Raw genomic sequence first — 24,846 nt, forward strand, 5'->3', positions numbered from 1 at the left:
AGTGAAAAAGTGAAAGTGAAGTCACATTCAGCCAAGTATGGTGACCCATACTCAGAATTTGTGCTCTGCATTTAACCCATCCGAAGTGCACACACACAGAGCAGTGAACACACACACACACTGTGAACACACACCCAGAGCAGTGGGCAGCCATTTATGCTGCGGCGCCCGGGGAGCAGTTGGGGGTTCAATGCCTTGCTCAAGGGCACCTAAGTCGTGGTATTGAAGGTGGAGAGAGAACTGTACATGCACTCCCCCCACCCACAATTCCTGCCGGCCCAGGACTCGAACTCACAACCTTTCGATTGGGAGTCCGACTCTCTAACCATTAGGCCACGACTTCCCTAAAGTCTGTGTGACATCCTGCTATGCTCATGCAAGGTCTTGTGATACATGTGGTATTTAAATATAGAGGCAAACGTGACATCCAGGGAAAATAAGCAACACAAAAACTTTACATGCACCAACAAACAAAGCATTACAAACACTGCTAGCTTAAATAGGGCAGCTGCCAGAAATACTTGCAATGTTTATCCAATGGAAGCAAATCACAGAAACTTTAATAACACACAAATAAAATAATACATATATATATATATATATATATATATATATATATATATATATATATATATATATATATATATATATATATATATATATATATATTCACATATCTATGTGTGTGTGCATTCCTCTCTTTGCAAACAAGCCGCATCGCATTTGGGTTCTACATCAGAATGCATGCGTCTTTCTGTTGTGAACACGTCGAATTCTGACACGGAAGAGAAGAATCGTTGAACAGTCATTATTTTTCTTTTCTTCGTGCACAAAAAGTGTTCTTATAGCTTCATAACATTACAGTTCAACCACTTATGCCACATGGACCATTTTAATGATGTTCTTACTACCTTTCTGGACCTTGAATGTCTTAATTTGTGTTCCGAAGATGAAAGAAGGTCTTACGAGTTTGGAACGGCTTGACGGTGAGTTATTAATGACAGAATTTTCTTTTTTGCATGAGCTATACCTTCAATAGTTCACACAAAAAAAACAAAAAAAAAACAAAGATGTTCTTCATTCTCAGACCATCCAAAATATACATGAGTTTTTTTCTTCATCCGAACGGATTTTAATACATTTAGCATTATATCACTTTCTCACCAATGGATCCTTTGCAGTAAATGGGTGCCATCAGAATGAGAGTCCAAACAGATGATAAAAACATCCACAAGTAATTCACATGTATATGATAGAATGAAGAAAATGTAATGTTTCTAAAAAAAAAATTATTGAAATATAAATATAAATATATATATATATATATATATATATATATATATATATATATATATATATATATATATACATTTTTGAAGTTAACTATACAAAAACAAAAAAGAGGAACTCTCTAACTAACTAACTCTAACTATCTGAATAATAGGAGATATAGTGAGTTCTGCACAAGCATGAATGTCTAATTATGAAACAGTTTGAAATATGATCAGCTTGGATATTGAATTCTGTTTACATGTAAATATTTTGTCCATATTCTAAACATCACAGATGCAAAAGGACTTGTAGTATATAAAAAATCCTAATACACATCCCTGAATATATTTTCCAAAGGTATCAGCTTAAATATGCCAGGTGGGCACTTACATATAACAGGGATATAAAAGGAACACAGTTAACAGGGGCCTTGAAAATAAATGAAATTTATTTCTTCATTATGCACTTATCTTGAGAGAAAGGAAAACAAGTCTTTATATAATACAGCACGATATAACACTAAATATATAGAGATAAATTTGATATGGTCCACTTAGTAAAAAAGATGTACAAGTGTGAAGGAGAAAAACATATTGGGAGAAATGCACGCATTATTTTGCTAATAAAGCACTGATGTTTTCCTTGAAATCATTTTGGCTGCACAAAACAAACAAATCAAGGCTGAGTTAAATTGAAAGTGAAACATATTTTACTTTTACATCCACTGAATCAAACAGTAAATGTAGAACCAATGACCACAGTACGAAGTCTTGTTGTACAATAGATTTACACCAGTTTGCTGGTTCAGAGCTCACACAATGTTGGTTTGTTCCTTAAATTGTCAAACCTTAGTTTTCATGCCATCCATTAATTTGTTACAAGTGTGCTGTAATGACCCAAAACCCAAATCAGTTTAGACATCTGACATCTTCAAGCCCCTCACATTTTGATCTGGAAATTATTAGGTGTCACGGATTTACCTCTGACTGTGAATCTACCTGGATAATCTTGACCAGTCCAATAAGCATTATTATAAAACTGACACAACCTGAACAATAACATGAAGATTAAAAAGGGAACTAAATAAATAAAGTGAACAGACCAGTGAGCAAGTCATACTGAGTTTTATCAGTGCTGCTTACAGCTTTGCACAGAAGTCCAGGTGCAGAGCTGGTCCCTTTATTCATGCAAAACTTACAATCAAAGCCACTTATAGTCAAACAGGCCAAATATAGACTCTTCACGATCTACAAATTGAAACAGTATTTACACACTATTACATATTTACTGATGTTGTTAAAGGTGAAAAAGTAGTGATTTTCAAAATAACTGACTTCAAATAACCTCAAATTTCCAACCCATCTATTTCACAGACTGCGATGATGCATTTATGCAATAATTAACATTGTAAATCTGTAAAGTTATTTTTTATGTTCATTTCATTAAAGGGTTAGTTCACCCAAAAATTTTAATTCTGTCATTAATTACTCACCCTCATGTCGTTCCAAACCTATAATACCTTTGTTCATCTTCAGAATACAAATTAAGATATTTTTTATTAATTCTGAGAGTTCTCTGACCCTCCCATTGACAGCAGTTTAATCACCAAGATCAAGGTCCAGAAATGTAGTAAGGACATCCATTTTGGAGGGTATTCACTGAACTTGAACAACGTATGCTATTCTGCGTCATCTGTAATCTGAATGAAAACATATCCTTGTGGTGCAGCTGTCATAGAACAGCATATGTTGTTTACTTATTATGTAGGCTACTCTCCAAAATGGCACTATAGGATGACAAGGAGGAGACGAATCCAAATTGTCCTACTCAAGGTAGCGTTCACCTTTTCTCTAAAGAATCAATTTTCCATATGTCCCAAAAAGTCTTGGCCTCCCTGTTCTTGCAGATGTTCTTACACCAACCTGTTGCCGTTCCTGAGCAAGCTCTGCACGGCTGGAAACATGATTCTGTAGCTGACTCCTCAGGAGGAGATGGTCCTGAGGACGTCCTGAAGACTTCTACACTGCAGTCAAACCTCTTTCCTTGCAGTTCTTAATGATCTAGTAAATGGTTCTTTTAGGTGCAATATTATTTGTAGCAATTTCCTTGCATGTGATGCCATTTTGATGCAAATAAATGATGACTGGACAAATGATGATTGGAGGTAACCTTTGCTAACAAGAACACAGTAATTGGAAGTGCTTCTCCCCTTCTTTTATAGCATTTAATTTGCTCTTACAATCTATTTAGTATGATAGTGATTTCACCTGACACACTTTCACATGTGCTGCTGCTGATATGATTAGTCAATTAATGTTAGCTGGTTATTTTGTGTCAGGATCAAAAAACAGTGATTTTTTTTCTCCTTTTTTTTTGAAAAGTAAATGTTTTGGCCAATTAAGTTTTAATAAATTATTTAAAATGCAAACAATAATCTGTATTTAAAATAATAATTCAAAATTATCTTCACAATAATCTAGAAACAATGTGAATGAACACCACAATATTTTAAGCAGCAAGCTTTGCGAAACACAACATTTATGTCACTGCCAAAACTTTTGAAAGTGAAGAGTGGCAAAGTATGGTGACACATGCTTGGAATTAGTGCTCTGCATTTATCCCATCCAAAGTGTACACACACACACAGCAGTGGGCAGACATTTTTGCTGCAGCTCTCAGGGAGCAGTTGGGGGTTCAGTGCCTTGCTCAAGGGAACTGAAGGGCACTTCAATCATGGCATTGAAGGTGGGAGAGAGCACTTTACATTCACCCCCCAGACTCAAACCCATAACCTTTGGGTTATGAGTCAGACTCTCTGACAATTGGGCCACAACTTCCCCATTTTGAAAATGTTGTCATATCACCCTCATGTCGTTCCAAACCCATAAGACTTTGTTCATCTTCAGAAAAAAAATTAAGATATTTTTAATGAAATCTAAGAGCTTTCTGACCCTGTTGTGTCACGGTTCTCTCATGAATGGGGGCGGACGCTGATGCGGAAGAAGAGAATTGTTAAATAAAGTTATTATTTTTGTTTTCTTTGTGCACAAAAAGAATTCCGTAGCTTCATAATATTACAATTTTACCACTGATGTCACTTATTATTTTAACAATGTCCTTACCACCCTTCTGTGGCTGGGAATGTTTCAGTTTCATTGCTGTCTATGGAGGGTCAGAAAGCGCTCAGATTTCAACAAAAGAAAACTTAATTTGTGTTCTGAAGATGAAAAAAGGTCTTATGGGTCTGGAACAAAATGAGGGTGAGTAATGACAGAATTTTTATTTTTGGGTGAACTATCCCTTTAAATGAATAAAATTTTCCAATACTTCATATGACTGTTTTCCTCACTGAAGCCATTAAAGTACAGAGTCTTGTACAAATTTACAAATATGTTTTTGCTTTAAATCAAAGTTTGTAATGTTGTGATTCATCTCGTAGCTGGTTTGTTTGGTTTATGCTTATAAAACTCTCTATGGGAAAATAGAAGTAAAAATACTTCTGGAACCAAGGCAGTGGGAACAGTTGCACTTATTCACTCAGTCACGCATGACAACCCAGTCAATCTTCTTAATATAAAACCCAGACTCATTCTCTCTCGTTTTACACATACGCAACTGCCTCCGTCATGCATCTTAGTTGTCAACTGCAAGCTTTCAGATTAAAAATAGTGTTAAAAATATTACTCTGTTGTTGCAGTGTTTAACTTTTTGCTATGTCAGTTGATTTGTATGGACAATTTTTTTTCTTAGTGATGCTTTAAGAATATGCAGATAAAATAATATCAACTCAAACCAATATTTCATGCCCATTTATTTACTTGTTTGCATCTGTATCCTAATCACCTGGGCGGGGTTTATTTTGTGGTAATTACCGGCTGACTGTTCATTATTTGTTACATAGCAAACTGCGACTCAAATTAAACAATGCTGACATGCATGAGACGATTCTCAATGTATTTCATTTCTACAATACTGCATCAGATCCATCCAGAAAGATCTGTGAGACAGAGAAATCACTGGCATGAAAGTCAATATCACCATCAATCTAGATTGTAGTCTCAGGCGTGTGTCTAGATATCAGCCCATGCTCTGTCTCTCGCTTCCCATTCTGTCCACTGGCATGCTGGGACCCACTGGATAACAGCAAAGCCATCCTGTTACTTTTGCAAGGACTCGTCGCCCTAGAGCTGGCTCTCATTTTACCAGGAGAAGGGCTCCCAGATAAGGAGGAAGAGGAAGAGGAGGTACAGGGGCCCCAGCCTGGAAGAAGGCCTGATGCCGGACGAGAGCCACCAACTCTGCTGAATAACATTGGGCTGGGTTGCATTGGTGCCAGGGTCTGCTGACTGCCATTCATGCAAATAGAGCTGGTGTCTGTGTAGACCTGGTTGGCCGAGGCCGTCTGGACGCGGTAGTTGTATGCCCTCCATCCCTGTTGTTTCCTCTGCTGACACTGGCACTGTAAGATCCGAATGAAGGCCTGCTTGAACTCACGGCTGTAACAGGGGTAAATAATGGGGTTCAGGCAGCTGTTGAAGTAGCCCAGCCAGAAGATCACTTTGAAGAATGTTTCAGGAGGACGTAAACTGGTGTTAAACGACCCTAAAAACATGAGACATAAAAGGGAATATTTGTAAAATAAATCTGCATGCACAATGCTTTTTCATCTTTCACCAATAGATGGCAGCCTTTATCAACGCACATGTAAACTACAGAAATAAAGAATCAAAACAATTAAGATTTTTGTAAATCTTTTTGATCTTAATGACAATAAACATATGCCTCCCAAATTATCTAATGCTATGTGAACAGATAATTTACCTGAGTGTGTCTCATTAGTCATAACTAGTCATAACTAATGGTACAAAATACATTTTCATTTATATGTAATTTTTTTTGCAGTTTGATAATGCAAATGATATGGGATAACATTAACTATCATTAAAATATGTCAGAATTTTTTTTCTGCTTTAAACTAATTATAATTGGATGTTACATGCATTTTTACAATGCAAGTGGGACGATATGATTACTTGTCATATAAATGTGCCACGAAGGCAAACATATCTCTATATAAAAACTGGTATAAATCTATATCAATAGTTTTAAATAAAATTTAGATAATGATAAAATGTTCTCGACAATCGAATTTTAGCAGAAATATAATTCCTTATTTCTGTGTTTTGCTATTTGGATGGAATATGCTCTGTATATGTACTTGAAAGGTTAAAATTAAGTTTCAAATTAAGAAATTAAGTTTTATCTGTCATATTTATAAGCCTCTAATTCAACATTAAGTCCGTCCTGTTCTTAAAAAGTAAGTCTCTTTTTTGAACACACTCATCCTGTCATAAAGAGCATCATTTGAATATCTCATTCTTTGCTGAGCACTCTGTAAGTTTTTAATAAAATGGTTATCTTAAGTTTTTACATTCCAAAATCTATCTTTTATGAGGAAGATTTATAGTGCTTTTACAATTGTACTCAAATCAATTGTCTATTTATTGAAAAAAAAGCCAGAAAATTTGTCTCTTCTAGACGTCCCAATTTCTAACTGGAAGTCTTTCTCAGGTTTCTGTACTCCCCCGGTTTCCAAAATATTATAAAAAGTTCACACAGATCCTTCATGCTTTTCCAGACTCTGACTGTAGCTTATCTTCACTCATGAGTTTACTAACTCACTCTTCCCTGAGGAATTCAGCTTTTTTACTTGCTTGCAAATGCATGATGTGCAGCACATACCCTTTTTTGGTTCTGACCTTACTAATAAGGCAAAATCTTTTCCTTTTTTTAATCTTAAAGTTTAAAAGTTTATATATGTTGTACTTCAATAATTCCTCTAACAGGAACGTGATGGATGACTGAAGAGAGTGATTTGGTCTAATTCGCTATGGTACGTATCAGTACAGAGCCGGATGAGACTTGGGTTCATTATCACACTTCAAGAAGAGACACAGGTGTGAGGCCTCCGGTCAGCTCCTGTCTCTGCTAGTAAGTGAATTTTTCCATTACGTTAAGATGTTCTCGCCTCTTCCTTCACTAAATCACGTCACTCGGACATCTCTCAGCCAGAGCAGCTATAAATTAAGACAATCTGCACTAAGAGAAGTCAACAAACAGTCTTGCAGCAACCTTGTACTTTAAGCAAGTGGTTTCTGTTCTGTTATCTGACTGACATTTAGAGAAACCTCGCTGCTTTGTTATTTAGTTGTTTAGTTCATCTGTGATTAAATAAAGTCTGTTGAAATAATTGCCAAAAATAGTTTGAACTGCCCTGAGAAAACACATCACTTGTCGGATAAACTCTCATCTGGCCTGGTGGCAAAGTGGTCATTGATTTTATCTGTATTAATTCTGCATTGAGTCTACCGTTTAGAAAAGAAATTAATTATAACATTAAGCAAGTAAATTAACATTTGCAGCTTTTTGAGCTTAATCAACACTCAACAAACCAACTGTGGAAATAAAACACATCGTGATTAAAAATTTGAAAGTTCAAGCAAGTCCAGATCTGATGCAATGCAACCAGAAATGACAATCTTCTCATACACCAGTTCATTCCAGTATTCATAACATGGCATATGAAAACAAAGGCTACTCAAAGAAGGGAAGTTAACTCCTCAAGGTCAAACACATGGTATATATTTTCCTTCAAAATATTTCTTCACTCATTTGCAGGATAAACATATCAGCCCATCTGCTAATATGGCCCTTTAGAAGGTCACTGGGAGCTGAACTTCTCAGTCATAAAGTGAATATAGGAGGGTGATAAAATTTTGACCAGATTTTTCTGTAGTGGGAAAAGTACCTCTCCTATATTCCCACACCTCATCAGAAACCTCTGGGTTCAGACAGGGAGTGAGCCTGGGAATGAGAGAGCTCTGAAGACATTGGCATCTCCAGTGCATTCCACCAGGAGATTTCACCAGCAAGCATTGGAGACTGGCTCTGTAGTGTCTCATCTATTGCTGAATTAAATGACCACACGTCAGGTTAACATGACAGACGTTGCTTTGCAATTCAAAATGACACATGAGTAAAGGCTTCATATGTTAGATTATATAGCAAAATAAAATCTAAAGTGTTGTCATGATTTATGTCTTTGTAATTAACCTTCTTCGTCTGTTCCATTGGCTCTTGTCCCTGACAGAATTTGAAACAAATGTATTGAACTTTAACAGTTTAAGAGGTTTTTAAATAAGGTTTGAGTATTACCAAAAACAGAACATGAATTTACCAACGGAGCATTCAAGCTGGAGATGTGTAGTTTTTCCTGGCAACAGGATCACATTCTAAAGTGTCAGAAATGGCACTATCTTGATATTCAATCTGTAAAATCACTGCCATGATTATTGTAAACAATATCACTATCAATGTGACTGTGCAACTATTCATTCAACTGTAACAGCCTTGCATGTTTTAGTAGTAACTACTGAACAAAAAACAAAATACAAAGATACTATTATTTAAAAAATTATATTGCATGATTATTTACTATTTTATAATAAATATAATATTTTAAGACGCGGTCTCTTGTAATGCATGTATACGTTTTGCTCCAAAATATCTCGGCTTGTACTACATCCTCCTGGTTCCCTGCTAAAACTATGATATTAACTAATGACAGAATCATTCGCATGAATTCTGCTGTTAATCGTCCACCTCAGGAATGGCTGTAATTACATGCTACAATAAATATTAATAAAAATCGAATTATTGTGGTCATGTCACATGGGTTTGTCTTTCATTTATTCAACGAGGTTAAACTTTATTTCTTATGATAGACTACTGAAATAATGGGGCAGCTGCACAGACTGTCTCAAACTGTATGCCCTGGGACTCGTTTATGCCACAACAAGGACACTTCTGATGTTCTTTAGAGCGGGACAGATCATAGGCTTAGTAAGTTTATAGCTATGTTGAACTGTAAATCTGATTTCTAGCTGGTTTATTGATGGGTCAAATGGACTGCCAGGGGATCTTGGTCAGGCTGGTAGACCATAATGGACGACTAAAAGCCATGTTTTTCCAAAAACTGTGAAAAATATGTCACTTTTCACATATAAAGTCCAGCAAACATATTTGCTATAAACTTTAAAACACTGACATATCATTATCATTGTTAACATATCATTATCTGATTATTATTATGTGTTTATTATCTGAACTGGAAGGAAAAAAACTGTTCAAAGTTTAGGGGTAAAAAAGTTTAAAGTAGTACCTGTCGTGTTCAAATTTAAATGTTAGCTATTTAATACTTTTACAATTAGCACCACGGACACTCATAGGCTGAAAATAAAGCTTTTATGGCTATTTATCCATCACGAAATTTATCCAACAAGTAAAATTCAGTTTACAAGATATCTCAAATAAATGAAACATAAAACATTTAAAAATGTTGAATATAATATAGAATAAAATTATATGTTGACAATATGGAACATACAAGTTTGTCTTTCGTGGGTTATAATTAATAAACCATCATACGTACCGATGGGTAATGCGAGGAAAAATGGTAACCAGCAGAGGATAAACATGCCCACAACAACACCAAGTGTTTTAGCAGCTTTCTTTTCTCTAGAAAACTTGAGCAGTTTGACTGTCAGCGAGCTCCTCATGTGGCCTTTGCTGCAGTCATCCTGCGTCTGAGAGCCTTTATAATGAATCCGGAGCGTCAGCTCGTTAGAGTCCATGTGCTCCTTCATCACTCCAGCCTCGAGGTTTTTAGTGGTTCTCTTGGCTACTATATACACTCGGCAGTACATGGCCAGAATCACCGCCAAAGGGATGTAGAAGGAGCCCAGCGAGGAGAAGAGCGCGTAAAACGGCTCCTCCGTGATGAGGCACACAGTCTCGTCCTCCGAAGGAGGCTCTTTCCACCCGAGCAGAGGTCCTATGGAGATGACAAAGGCAAGAACCCAAACACCCAGCATGGCCAAGAGCGCCCTTTTCTCTGTCACAATGCTTGGGTACTGCAGCGGGTAACGCACCCCGATGTAGCGGTCTATGGAGATGACGCACAGGCTCATGATGGACGCGGTGCAGCACAGCACATCCACCGCAGCCCAGATGTCACAGAAAATCCTCCCGAACACCCAGTAGTTGAGAATTTCACGCGTGGCGGACACCGGCAGGACAGTGGTGCTCAGCAACAGGTCTGCCATGGCTAAATTGATGATGAAGTAGTTGGTAGGGATGCGCAGGTGCCTGTTGCACACCACGGAGAGAATAACGAGAATGTTGCCCACGATAGCAAACACAATAAAAGCGCCCAGAACCATGCCCAGTGGTATCGCACGGCGGAGACTGAACGAGCTCGGTTCGGTCCCGTTGCCCGCGGAGCTCGAATTGGAGACGTCGGACAGTTCGGAGGAAGCATTACTCAAGAAGTTCACGGCATGATCTGTATCAGAACTCATCTTGCCTCTGCAGTACCTCCATACCAAAGTAAGATGAGGATTCACCGCCAAAAGCGCAAATTGTTATTTCTGGATGCCAAAGAAAAATAAAAAGTAGGCCATATAAAATGACAAATTCAAAGGACCCGTAAGCTCTGTTGCGCAACAAGTGCTAAATAGGAAAAGTGCATAATTGTAAACGTTGCATAAAGTACAGTTGAAGATGTGGTTGTCCGAGTTCTCCGCAGTGTCTCTCCCGGTGTTCCCGGCTGATCTGCCTCTGACCACTCCTGCATTCACCAAACCCCCTCCCCGACGGAGACTATACAGGCAACAACGGAGAGACCTCGCAAACAGGCTATTTTCACGGCCTCTAAACCTCCATATTTATGGCAAGCCGTGGTAACCTTTAATTCCCAAAATTTACCTGTATCTGCGTGTTTTTCGATAACGAGTAATATAATAATAACTTACTGTAACACAATCCTTGTATATCTCAGTTGTAAGTTACAAATATTTACTATAGGTCTATAATAACAATACAATATGTTTAATTACATGCAGCAAACACTAATCCTAACTCTATAGTAAGCACATGCTGCTTATTATTATTACTCAGTACTTCATGTATAATAACAGTGTAACAAAAACACATTAAAATAAAGTGTAACACATTTTCAACTGAACTATAATTTAGCCATTTATAAATTGCAAATACTAGTCTAACTACTGAGATAAGAAATGTTGGTTACACTTTATTTTAAGGTGTCTTTGTTAAAGTGTAATTATACATATAAGTACTGAGTAATATTACTTAACTACATGTACTTGCTATTTGGTTATTCTAGGGTTTGGCTTCATGTTACTTTCATGTAATAATGCATAATTACTTGTAATACCTGTTGCGTGTAACAAGGGTAACACTTTATTTAAGGTGCCCTTGTAACACATTTTAAATATACTTAGTATTATAATAACACTATATTATGCATATCATGCGTACTTAAATGTATAATTACACTGTAACAAGGACACCTTAAAATAAAGTGAAGTGTTACCAATATGCAGTGTTGGGGAGTAACTAGTTACATGTAACGGCGTTACGTAATTTAATTACAAAATTATTGTAACTGTAATTAGTTACAGTTACTAAGAAAAAATGAGTAATTAAATTACAGTTACTTATGAAATTTTTAACGATTACAAAGGGGATTACATTTGAATATTTACACACATCCACATACAGATTTAACTGATTTATTTCCCAAATTGCACTGACTATTCTGAGACATACCGCCCTAATAATTTCCCGGATGCGGAAATACAGTCTGGTTCGTAGAATCCAGTCATAAAAACGGAATGCCTAACGCGGACGGAATATGCCACATTTTGGATGACTAAATCAAAAGTAGGTACACTTGAATCAAAACATGTCATTGACTAGTGTCTGTGAATATAAAGCCCCAAAAATGCAATATATGACTTGCACATTCTGCGTGTCTGTGGAAATCAGGCGCGGACTGGACACCGGTAGAAATAAATATCATTATTGTATAAGCGCCTGCCGAATGTACTAAAGCGATCATTTGCGAATCCGCCATTTGACAATTAAATCTCTAATAAGTCATGAAGTGTTAGTTGTGACTCGCGCGCTCTCCGCGCCTCCGCCAAACGGTTTGGATCAGACTCAGAGTAATCAATGAGAGAGAGAGAGAGAGAGAGAGAGAGAGAGAGAGAGAGAGAGAGAGAGAGAGAGAGACTGGAGCAGTGGACAGCTGGAGCAGAGAAGCAGAACTCCTGTTCAGGGTTTCAGGTCAGTTTCATCTGTAAAGATGCTTTTTTGTCTTTGTTTTTTTATTTATTTAATCAAGCAGCAGCACGTTGCTCATCAGTCATCACTCAAAATACTATATAAATGACATCATTATTATCTTTTGTAATGTTACAGTAGGAATTTAGCTGAAAAAAAATCAGATTTTTTAATAGGTTTAGGGGGAGCTACGACAGACAACAACACAACCCTTACGAAAATTAACATTTTAATATTTAACTATAAATCCAGAGAAAATGGTTACTATTGGTTAACTGTGGTAACCAAAAATGTAAAATTATTTTACAAATGTATTTATTTAAAAATAAATACAAATCCATTTGCAAAAAAAAATGTTATTTTACTTTTATATAGGCTAATAAAAGCATGTTTAACTTTTGTAAGGGAAAAACATGACTCGTGTACAGTATTAGGATTTTTCTATAAAGATATTGTAGTATTGTAGAGTATTGTATTGTAAAGTATAGTTTTGTTCAATCTTGAGTATTAAAGTCATGAGAGAGATGGATAACAGGGCAAAATAAAGAGACTGAAGAGAAAAATGGAAGTGAAGGTGCAGTTCAGGAGAGAACTTTTAATTATTTTGCATGTCCCCAAATTAAAGATTTAAACCTTTTTTGTCAGGTCCATACAAAAAATAGTTTTGTCCATGAATTTGTTTGTATGAGTTTGAATTTTCCAGTCTAAGTTTTTTTCCCAGTCCGCCCCTCCTGTAAATTAATGGCAAAGACATGGTTTTATTTACTACACATATATAGGCCTACTGAAGCTCGCAGTGTTTTCAACCTCTGCCGCCTCAATATAGGAGTACACGAGCACATAAACATAATTTCTAGAACTGCTCTGTGTCACTTCATGTGCATTTTACTTATTTTGAGAAAACTATCATCATATACAGAGACAGCAGTTTCAAAAAAACACCAATGTTTCAGGAGTTTATTACACAGAATACGTCACATGCTTATTAGATAACTGTATTTAAGTTGATGTATATGATTTTATTTATTATTCTTTAATTTTCACAAATTTATAAAAGTAATCAAAAAGTACTCCAAAGGAATTAGTTACTTTACTTTAATAAAGTAATTGAAAAAGTTACACTACTATTACATTTTAAACAAGGTAACTTGTAATCTGTAACCTATTACATTTCCAAAGTAACCTTCCCAACACTGCCAATATGTTACTAGTTCCAGAAACATGCACTACAATCAAATAAATGCATACTGGTATATTAATGATAGAAATATTAATCAGTGCCAGCAATAATTCACATAGATTCTAGTTGGAAATTAAAAATTGATATCTGAGCCACTATTTATTTGATGATATTCAATGGCATAAACATGTGATTTGTTACCAAAAGCTATGAAAATGTTGTTGTCACTTTTAGAACAATGACTATAAAAAAAAAAAAAAAGTCATACTAAATTAATAGTTATTAGAGAAATGTAAAAGATATTAGCTATTCACTAGTAATATAAATGTAGTACTACTAACATAAAAATAGATGGTACTGTAGTTTATTTTAATTAATAAAATGTTGCTTGTCATGTACAAGTATTTAGCCATCACACTGACTGATATAAATTTTAATAAATCGGTCACTTGAGCTTCACAGCCTGCTGTCAGGTAATGCAATACAATGTCAACTGGAAAGCATGCCAATGGACATACCAACTGCGCTATTCTTAGGATCATTTGCAATTTAAAATATGGAAAACTTGCAAACAATATCAAGGTTGTTGATGCACGGTGGTATCTAGGTGCCCATTTCAGTCTCACAAGGACTGCGTAGTTATACAAAATCAGTCACACATGCCATATGTCCACAGTTTCTAGTTTCTAAAAACATTTATTTTTAGCCCTTAAGTACCGCTTTTAGTTCAAAAAACACATTTTCTTGTGTCTGGTCCTAATGTAGAGCACAAATGAACCGCATAAATCACAAAGTCATTCGCTGGCAAAAGTCTCCACACTGTGCCATCTTTAAAGACTGCCATGAGTGTCCAAATATTCATGCAAATCATCTGTAATTTTATAAACTAGCCACTAACACAATCTCTTTGCAAATGCCAGCCAAACAGGAATATACTTTGACAGTGATGAAGTACGTAATGGCTTGTGCCAAAAAAAAAGAAAAGAGAAAAAGAGAAGAGAAAAAAAGAGAGAGAAAACATAACTCAAACAGATGGATGAAAACCCCCATAAGTCAACTAATTTATACAGAAATAAAAGTACATTACAGTTAGCTAGAGTTGTGAAAGAGGAAACAAGCCTTCTGTCATGCAGGAATATCCTCACTGTGCTGAAATTAAATAAGCCTTGATAAAAAAAAAACTCAGAGAATAGGCTCTGAGAGAGCTTAGAGATTCATAAAATTGAACCCACACCTTAAGGATTGTTCATTACAAAGTGATACAGGCACAGCAAAAAGATTAAACAGTCTTAAACTGCACTCCCACCAGAAGCTAAAGGGAAACAGCAGAGCATGTGACATGAAGGGGAAAGTTATATGCTTTGTGGAGAAGTTGGTAGATGATGGCACCGAATGTACAGTATGGCTGATGCATTTCAACCCAGACGCCAGTGCTGAGCTCAGTAGAAACAGTAGCCAGACCGCTGTGTGACCAGTGCAATAAATACACACACATGCACACATACCCCCTGGCACTGTATAGCTCTTGAAAACCATCCAGCTATTAACCCAAACACACTCCAAGTGAATTAAGGTTATTACATTTAATACCGTCGCTGCTTTGGATGAGGAATTGCAGAAAGTAATGTGAAGTGAAAGGTGAAATTTAAAGGTAAGAAAATGCTGAGCTGTCAGCCACACCACACTAAACTGCGGCTTCTACTCCCAGGGCAGTGGCAAGTGTCTGTCAAATGGCAGTGACAGTATGTATATTCCATACTGGACAGAAAGCATTTCTTTATAGGAATAATTATCTTGAAGGATTTACATTTACATTATAGCAGCATAAGTATATGTCTTGAATAATAAATTGCTTTTAAAATAATGATTAAAAAAATAATTGTTTTAAAAAAATAAAAAAAGAACATAAGAGCCTAGAGGTGTTCTCTATGCAGTGCACATAATTAAGTAGGCATAATAATGCATGGGAAGGAAGTGTTATTATTAGGCATCCAGTAAAGCTGTAATATCACAGATGTCTAATTGTTTTGTTCATCTTCCATAAGGACAAAAAACACTTTTGTCTATAAAATGGGCTTATTAAAATTCATGTTGAATAGTCTATACCAGTGGAATTGATTTAGTTTCAGGCCCAAATTTTGAATTGGACATCAAATGGTAGTTTGATTTGTTTATTGTACAGATATAAACAAAAACATCATTAGAAATCAAAAACATACATGTATAAATATTACATCTTGAATATTCTTAATATGTTGGTTTCTGAATGTTTCTTAAATTCTGGAATATTGATGGTCTTGTAACTGTTTTATAAGTTTTGTATGAATTCATATGATTTGCTTCAAACTAAATTGTGTCTTTTTTTTTAACACTCCGGTTACTGATGTTTCCTGGTTCCCTGTGATAAGGGAATGAGTGCTGCGTGAGACGCTAAGGGGAAAACTCCTGTTTTACTCTGTACTGAAGCCTGATTTGTTCATCTTTATGTAGCTGCACAAACTAATGGCCTGCCAGAAGGAGGGGAGACGACCCTTCTATAAGTTGGCTCAGAGCACCATTCATCAGATCATTCGACTGAAGTGACAGTCATCGATTTGCGTGCAGCTTATAGTGCGGCAAGTGACGCAATGCCCCCTTATCTCAGGGAACGAGGTTACATCAGTAGCTGGATGATTCCCTTACGAATTGTCTCTCCCACTGGAGAAGAGAGGTACATTAAACTGAAAGAACTCTCGCCTTTAAAGCAGGGATGTCATGGTAAAAGTGGACGGAGACGACCAGCCGGTGGCTGAACAGATCTCGCCAATAGAAATTCTGATGGACCATGCCCAGGAGGAGGTCATCCCTCTTGTTGAATGGGCCCTCACACCTATAGGGCACTGCAAGCCTTCTGAGGTGTAACCAAGGCTATTGCATCAACAATCCAGCAAGAAAGTCACTGCTTTGTGGCCTGCAGTCCTTTATAACAGTATCCAAAGCCTGTCTAAACAGGCTAGAGCGCTCTAGGTATACACTAAGAGCCCTTACTGAAGAGACTTTAGGAGCATAACCATGTCTTGGATTTAGAATCACTTTACAGTCATTAGGCCCAAACTCAAGACATGAGGCACTGATTGACAGTGCTTGCAAGTCACCCACTCAAATAACCGACGCCAAGGCAAGGAGGAGGGCTGTTTTAAGAGATAAGGGTGGCAAATAGGCCAAAATAAGCGGCTTGAACAGGGCCCCTGTCAGGGCCTGCAGGACTAATAGACAAGTCCCAAGATGGCACAGTCTGAGGGCGAGGAGGATTCAGCCTCTGTGTCACCCTTCAAGAACTTAACGATTAGGTTGTTTCTGCTGTTCAATTGGCTAGCTTCAAGAGAATGGGTCGCTGCGATACCTGCCACATATACTTTGAGCGTGGAGTGGGCATGGCCTTATCAAGCAGCTCTTGCAAGAAAGTTAGCACATGGGACATGTCACATGATATTGTGACTAAACTTCATGCAGGACACCAGTTATGTTGGGCAGTGAGAGTTGTCTTCTGAGGCAAAGAGGTCGACCTCTGTCCTCCCAAAGACTGACCAGATCTCTTGAACTGTTTGAGAGTATAGCGCCCATTCACCTGGGGCTACCTTGCCTCAGGGCAGCATGTCTGCACCAAGGTTCAATCTGCCCGGCACATGAATGCCCTTAACAAGATGAGTTCTTTCTGTGCCCAAAAAAGGAGGCAATGAGCCTGAGTTGGATGAATCCTTTTTGACTGCCTTCCTTCTGGAGGTCAGGCCTAAACTTGTTCCTGTTTGGAACAGGGAAGAGGTCATCCGGGTGGCCACAGCCTTGATACAGCGGTGGTCTACCCTGACAGGAAGCTGCCTCAGGTGCCAGGGGTGGGTTGGAACGCGGGCTTTGAGCCAAAACTGAAGGGGGCCGCATGTGAAGCAGGCCCATAAGAATTATAGAGGCGGCTGTCATTATAAGGCCGATCAACCACTAAAAAACCTTTAGGGGGTGTGACATCCACAGCTTGAGAGACACCACCAATTGACTGAATACTCAGGGATCTTTCCAGGGATCGTTTGATACCCGCATTTGGGGCGGAGTAATTGTTCCCAAAAAGAACAGGCCCTTCAGCGAGACTGGTGAGTTTGGAAAGCCATCTTTTCAGCTTCACTGACTGTGGGCGCTGAGTTGACGTGACACCGCTCGTATCCCCTGAGAGGGACCCGCTGCTCTGTTGTTTCTTTCTCTTAGGAGAGAAAGGAAATAGGAGAGCTGAGCAAGGGGGAATGCCTTTGTGAAAGAAGTCAATCTGCAAGCGGAGACAGGAAAGACTCATCCTTGCATGGGCCACACTCGCAGTTCAACATTTGCAAAAACGGTCACTGAAATTTGCTCTTTAGCAAATTCACTCTCTGTCTTGCTCTTCACATGCCAGATGGCTGCAGGGATTCCTCACTGCTTAGGCATCTTCGACGGCAGCAAGCAGAGCTGGAAAACATAAAGCAGTTATGAACTGCCATGATAATGTGTGGGAATGTGTCAACTATTAAGGAAATAGTCCCATTGACCCTCCAGAGTCGGGTCAGGTTTCCGTTGACCCTCCAGAGTCGGGTCAGGTTCCCGTTGACCCTCCAGAGTCAGGTCAACTCACCGTTGATACTCCAGAGTCAGGTCCAGACACCGTTGATACTCCAGAGTCAGGTCAAGTCACCGTTGACACTCCAGAGTCAGGTCAAGTCACCGTTGACACTCCAGAGTCAGGTCAAGTCACCGTTGACACCCCAGAGTCAGGTCAAGTCACCGTTGACACTCCAGAGTCAGGTCAAGTCACCGTTGACACTCCAGAGTTAGGGCAAATCACCGTTGACACTCCAGAGTCAGGGCAAGTCACCGTTGACACTCCAGAGTCAGGGCAAGTCACCGTTGACACTCCAGAGTCAGGTCAAGTCACCGTTGACACTCCAGAGTCAGGTCAAGTCACCGTTGACACTCCAGAGTCAAGTCAAGTCACCGGTGATCTTCATGGGCAAAAGCAAGTCACCAGTGTTCTTCATGGGCAAGGTCAAGTCACCGACTATCTTCATGGGCAAAGGAGAGTCACCATTGATCTTCATGAACAAATGCAAGTCACCATTGATCTTCATGAGCAGAGTCAGGTCACCAATGATCTTCATGAGCAGAGTCAAGTCACCAATGATCTTCATGAGCAGAGTCAAGTCATCATCGATCTTCCTGAATCCAGTCTAAACACCACGGAATTACTAGAGCCTCTCCACACCTCTGCGCAACTACCAGAGCCTCCCCACTTCTCTGCTGAAATACCAGAGCCTCTCCACGTCTCTGCTGAACTCTCTGAGCACTTCACTGATCCTGTCGTGGCCACGGAGACCACCCTTAAAGGGATACTCCACCGTGTTTTCATATTAAACTATGTTTTTCCCTTACCTAAGACGAGTTGATACATACCTCTCTCGTCTCAGTGCGTGCACTCAATCGCTTTGGCGCGTGGTGACACTTTGAAAGCACTTAGCTGAGCCCATTCATTCAATATGGGCCAAGCAGAGAAGCTACCAAACACCTCCACGTTTTCCCTATTTAAATACAGTTACTCGCGTAGTGTAACTCGACCTAGGAAGGTAACACAAAACAAAACGTTGCGCTTTTCTAAGCGTGTAAAATGGATAACTATGTTGTGTGGCGGAATACAATGGCAAGTGCTTGTAAGCACTTCGTCTTGGCCCAGTAATATCTTCACTAGAGGGAGCGGGGGCCGGTGAGAGGATTTTTCACGAGTGAAGATATTACTCCGCCAAGTCGAAGTGCTTACAAGCACTTGCCATGATATTCCGCCACACAATATAGTTATCCATTTTACACGCTTAGAAAAGCGCAACATTTTGTTTTGTGTTACCGTCCTAGGTCGCGAATACATGTTCTCTGTTTCAGACTTGCCTAACCAGACTTGCTCTCCTGTGTCATCAATCCCACTGTGGTGGTCTTCTGCGCCGCCCTGGTGGGCTTCTGTCTCGACCGCACGATTGTGGTTGTCTTCTGCGCCGCCCTGGTGGGCTTCTGTCTTGACCGCACGGATGTGGTGGTCTTCTGCGCCGCCCGTGTGGGCTTCTGTCTCGACCACATGGATGCGGTGGTCTTCTGCGCCGCCCTAGTGGGCTTCTGTCTCGACCGCATGGCTCCAATTCCACCTTGCTCCTCTCTGGATTCCTGCCCTGTCGGTTCGGCCCTGGGCCACTGAACGTTATGTTCCTTCCTGGACTTGTGTTTTGTTGTTGTTTTGTTTTTGTTTTTTGTTCTTCTTCTCTTTGTTTCCCTCTATGGACCTGGCCCTCCGTCCCTCCCCCTGATCCTCTGTCGGTCCACCTCCCTCCTGGACTCCTTGTTTTTGGTTTTCTCTCTGTTTCCCTCTATGGACCTGGCCCTCCGTCCCTCCCCTTGATCCTCCGCCGGTCCACCTCCCTCCTGGGCTCCTTGTTTTTGTTTTTTGCACTTCTTGTCTCTGTTTCCCCATTTTACCTGGCCCTCCGTCCCTCCCCCTGTTCCTCCGCCGCTCCACCTCCCTCCTGGTCTCTCTGTTCCTTGGTCTCTTCTTGTGTTCAGTTGGAGCATCTGGTAGCTGCTCCGTGGAGGAGGGGGTAATGTCACGCTGTCTGGTCTCTGTTTCCACTAGTGGTCTCACTTCCCCATATGCACCTCACAGTAGGCACTACAATTCCCACAATGCCTTGTCCCTTCATCACAGTAGTTGCACTTCTGTTTATTGCACTCAGGTATCTTCACTTGATAGTCATTACCATGCCTATATTAACCAGTCTTTTTCTGTTTGTCATTATGGAGTCCTTTCATTCCGTCACCCAGTTTCCTCGCCTTCCGAGTTTCCTGTTCCTGTTCCTATCCCTGTTGTTTGTTTTGGGTTGATTTCTGGTTTTGACCCCTGCTTGTTGGATTCTGATTGGGATTACCCATTAAAACCACACTGCGTTTGGATCTCTCGTCTCCTGTGTTTCTCTGGGTTCCGATTGTAACACAGTGTTTTCTGTAGCAGAAGCATTGCACTTCAGAAACCCTCCACCTTCCCCAGCTCCACTTGTATAGATAGGCTATGGAGTGATGATGCATGTTCTTCGGGTTATTTGTTGTATTGTTATATGGGCAGCAGCAATTTTCATTACATGCTCACAGCAGCAAGTTTTGGATGTATTTGCAGTTGCAAGTCTCGTATTTGGTATGTCGCAGTAGCATAGCAGATCTATTCCGCCAAGATCAAACAGATAAACATTATGTACATTACCATGCAAATCACTCCAAGAGTTGTCATGATGCAAATACTAATTTAAACTCAGTGTTACATTTCTAGAGAAATGAAGTAATACCAGCTGACTATTTATTTGTATTTTTGTAAACTAAAAGTTCAAACCTAGACTCATTGATTGTGGCTGTGGCTGTGGCTGTCATGCCCCTGGACTCATTATGTTGTGTTTTCACTCCATGTGTTCCGTGTCCCATGTTGATTGTCTCATTCTATGCACCTGTGTTTAGTAATTATCTCTAGTATTTAAGTTCATTTCTCTGCATCTCTCCTCTGTCAGGTCCATTTATTGGATGTCTTCCTGGTTTCCAGTCTCTACTTTGGATTATTAAAGACTTATTCATGTTATCTTCAGCATTTCCTCATTCCCCGTTCCCTCCTAGAGGGAGGCTGTGAAAAGAAGACCCAACCCTAATACAGGTTATCGTGTGTCTCCCCCCCGTTTTGTTTCTATGTTTTTTTTCTCTCCGTTTTTTGTTTCCATAGTGTGTCCCATGGATCCCCTACTTTGCCCGGAATACCTCCTCCTCCTGCTGGAGCAGGGGGAAAAATCACGCAAGCCTCACCAGCTACCCAGATGATGACCCATTCTGTACATTCTACGATGCCAGTTTGACCATCAACGTTGTCTGATGGTGGTCCCTGAGTGAATTTCACCGACTTTGTGGAGTGGACACTGGTGAGAAATGGATCTCCGTGCCCCGCCGGTTCCCAAGAGCTAGTCGCCAGTACCACTCCCGACCCAGAGCCCAGCCCATAATCTCTCCGATGCGCGAGAGCTAGAGCCCACCACGACCGACGAGCCCTCATTAGAGTGAGCGACAGAGCAGAGGAGCATCGTGTAGCCAGAGGCTGTGACATCAGTCCAGGTGTGTGGGCCGGCAACAATGCCTGCTACGAGGGAGAAAGCCACGGATGGTGTAAGCATGGAGGAGCTCCGCCCCCTGCACCGCAGCTGAGAGTGAGCTGAGTAAGGCATGCCAAATGGGCCAAAATGAGGAGGAGGACCTTATTGACTGGCTTCCGATTCTCCAGTGCCTGTTCCTAGAATGTGTCCTTCAGTGCCTGCTCCTAGAATGTGCCCTCCAGTACCCAATCCTCGCAAACCGAAAAACTCCTCCATAACCTGCTCCACCCCCGTTGGTCGGCCCCCTGGAGCCATAAATGTCTCATGTAAATTGTCTCAATCTATGCACCTGTGTTTAGTAATCATCTCTAATATTTAATTTCCTGTCTTTGCGTCTCTCCTCTGTCGGCTCCACTTGTTGGATGTCTCCCTGGTTTCCAGTCTCTAATTTGTAATATTAAAGACTTATTAGAGGGAGATTGTGACACATGCAAGTTTAGTGAGTGGTGCTAAGAGTGCATTCAATTTAATCTTAAACAAAAGTGAATCAGGCAATGTTATATTTAGTTGTTTTGTTTTGTGGCAGTTTGGAAATTAAAGGTCTGGTGAGTGGCTCTAGAAGGTTAATGCCCCTTTTTCGTGAGGCACGTTTTTTCATATGATGATGTTACAAAAGTATTCATGGGTATTTTATGATTAGGACTCCTCCTACAAATTACTTAAACCTTAAAGTTTTTATCACCAGTTTTCATCTACACATCCCTGTCATACAGGTTTACTTAGGACAAAGTGCTGAAATAATTAGTATGTTCTTAAGGGTTATTTAATCATGTACGAATGAGACAGCTGAGAACGATGGTTACAATATTATGGTATCCATTAGTATTTCAAAAAACATTAATCCTCTAGTCTTGTATGAAGGGCACAGACCATTATGGAATCCAAGATTTTCTGAGCGACTCCTGTTATGGAAGCAAGAAAAAGTCATCGTAATTCATCTGTCTGGATCGTGGCCAGACATTTAGCTGCAAGGCAGAGCTGTGAGGGTTTTAGTGGGACAATTAAATAATAGTATGCTCAAATTCTGTGGTTAGGTATATAGATAAATACAAAGGTTTGTTTAATAAAGCAAAAAAAAAACTATAAAAGTTTTCTTATGAATGCTTAACTTTCTGGTTATAGGTTAAAATGTATGCTCAAATTAAATGACAAATATTGTTATAATATTTAACACAAAAAAAGCAAATTTTAATCCTTCACACTGAATTTCTTTTTAACACTACTTAAAAAGCTGTGATGGAGATAATGAAGCTAGACAGTTATATAACTCTGTATATAAAAATGTATTTGCTTACACGTGTGGGAACATTGAAATTTTGCTGCCTTGCTATTTCAAAATCCTCCCTAATATAAAGCAATTGTAAAATTATTGTATAAATATAAAATACATTCAGATGTATATTAATGATTCCCTAGAGAATCATTCATTTACTAGAGGATCTACAGTGCATATGCCTCTATGGTATTTTACTGCAAGATGCTATTGTTTGTCCTCATCTCTTATTCCCATGTCTTTTTTAGAAGTGGCTATTGAAAGTTTTAAAATCTGTAATTCAGTAGATATTCACTGCAGTTTAAATGTTTAGGGTCTGTACATTAAAAAAAAAAAAAAAAAAAAAAACAGCAAGGATGCATTAAATTGCATAAAATCAAAATATTAGAATAATTTCTGAAGGATCATGTGGCACTTAAGACTGCTGAAAATTCAACTTTATCATCACAATAATAAATTATATTTGAATTATATTCAAATAGAAAAGAGTTCATTTTAAATTGTAATAATATTTCACTATTTTCATTGTATTTTTTGTATCAGATAATTTCTCCCTTGTGAACTTTTTCCATAAATATTAAAAGTTCTTATACTGATTTCAAACTTTTGAATGGTAGTGTAGATTTAATATTAAATCTTTAATTTACCAAATCTTTTTTTTCCAGTATGATCTGTCTATAGGCTTTCTTAACATTTTCACTTGAGTTAGCAGTTAATGAGAATACCTTCATAATGTTATTAAATTGTATGTTATTGCTCTTGACGCCTGTGGAATACTTATTTTAAGATATCGGTTTGGAAATATCGAATTATGCCAGGAGTTATCATGGGACACGAGCCATCAGTGCATGAGACTTATCTTAATATTAATATCCGGGATGTTATGATGATAGCATCTTCTACCTTTGCTTTTGTGCTCCATATGCGCTGAAACACAAAGTAACAGACATCTGCATGATTCACCCATTGCAGGAAGCGGCTACTTTTGTATTACATTGATATTAGATACTTAGTGAAAATACAATCAAATGACTATCATATAACTGGACCCTTTGTGGGTTATGTAATAAGCTTTATCTAAAAGTAATGCATAAAAATAAGTAAATTATTATAAACTGCAAAATTTGATTTCTGTGGGAAAATATTCATAGGTTACATACTGGTGTTAATGTTTTTTGCTTTTCCCTGCATTTCAGTTTCCTCTGCCTGCTTTGGGAAATGTACTCCATTATAATGTGGAACAAAATGGGATAGATGTAGATGCAAGAAATTACACGAGGGTCATATTGCCTTGATTAAAGGGAAAACTATCACAGACATGAATACTAAATCTTTACACTCAGTACTGATCATCCGCAGTAGAGAAAAAGGTCCTCTAAAGATAAAATTAACACAGACGAGTCAATAGGATCCATTTACTCAGATATGCATTGCATTATACATAATTAGCAGACACTTTTATCCCAAGCAACTTACCTTGAAAATCACAAGAAATCACATTCAGTTTGATGTAATCCAGAGTAAGCAGGAGCATGACTGAGAAAGGTGAGAAAAAAAAGAAAGTAAAGAAAGACATGCTTTTATTTCATATTAGATTTATATTCGTCCATGCAAATTAAACTTGTAAGATGCTCATTGACATTCTATGTGCAGTTTTTTTGATTCAGTGCCATGTTACTGATGCTTGTGCATGATTT

General features: G+C 38.8%; 1 protein-coding gene across 1 annotated transcript; it reads right to left on the reverse strand.

Annotated features, from left to right (window-relative positions):
• Positions 1-3,704: 3,704 nt before the first annotated feature.
• Positions 3,705-10,698, reverse strand: adra1ba (adrenoceptor alpha 1Ba). The gene is made up of 2 exons (XM_059526560.1): positions 9,764-10,698; positions 3,705-5,874 (listed from the first exon to the last, which is right to left on the reverse strand). The coding sequence occupies exons 1-2, from the start codon at positions 10,689-10,691 to the stop codon at positions 5,318-5,320; spliced, it is 1,485 nt and encodes a 494-aa protein (XP_059382543.1). The 5' UTR covers positions 10,692-10,698; the 3' UTR covers positions 3,705-5,317.
• Between the last annotated feature and the right edge of the window lie 14,148 nt (positions 10,699-24,846).

The sequence above is a fragment of the Carassius carassius genome, chromosome 36, assembly GCF_963082965.1.
Source record: "Carassius carassius chromosome 36, fCarCar2.1, whole genome shotgun sequence".
Taxonomy (NCBI): domain Eukaryota; kingdom Metazoa; phylum Chordata; class Actinopteri; order Cypriniformes; family Cyprinidae; genus Carassius; species Carassius carassius.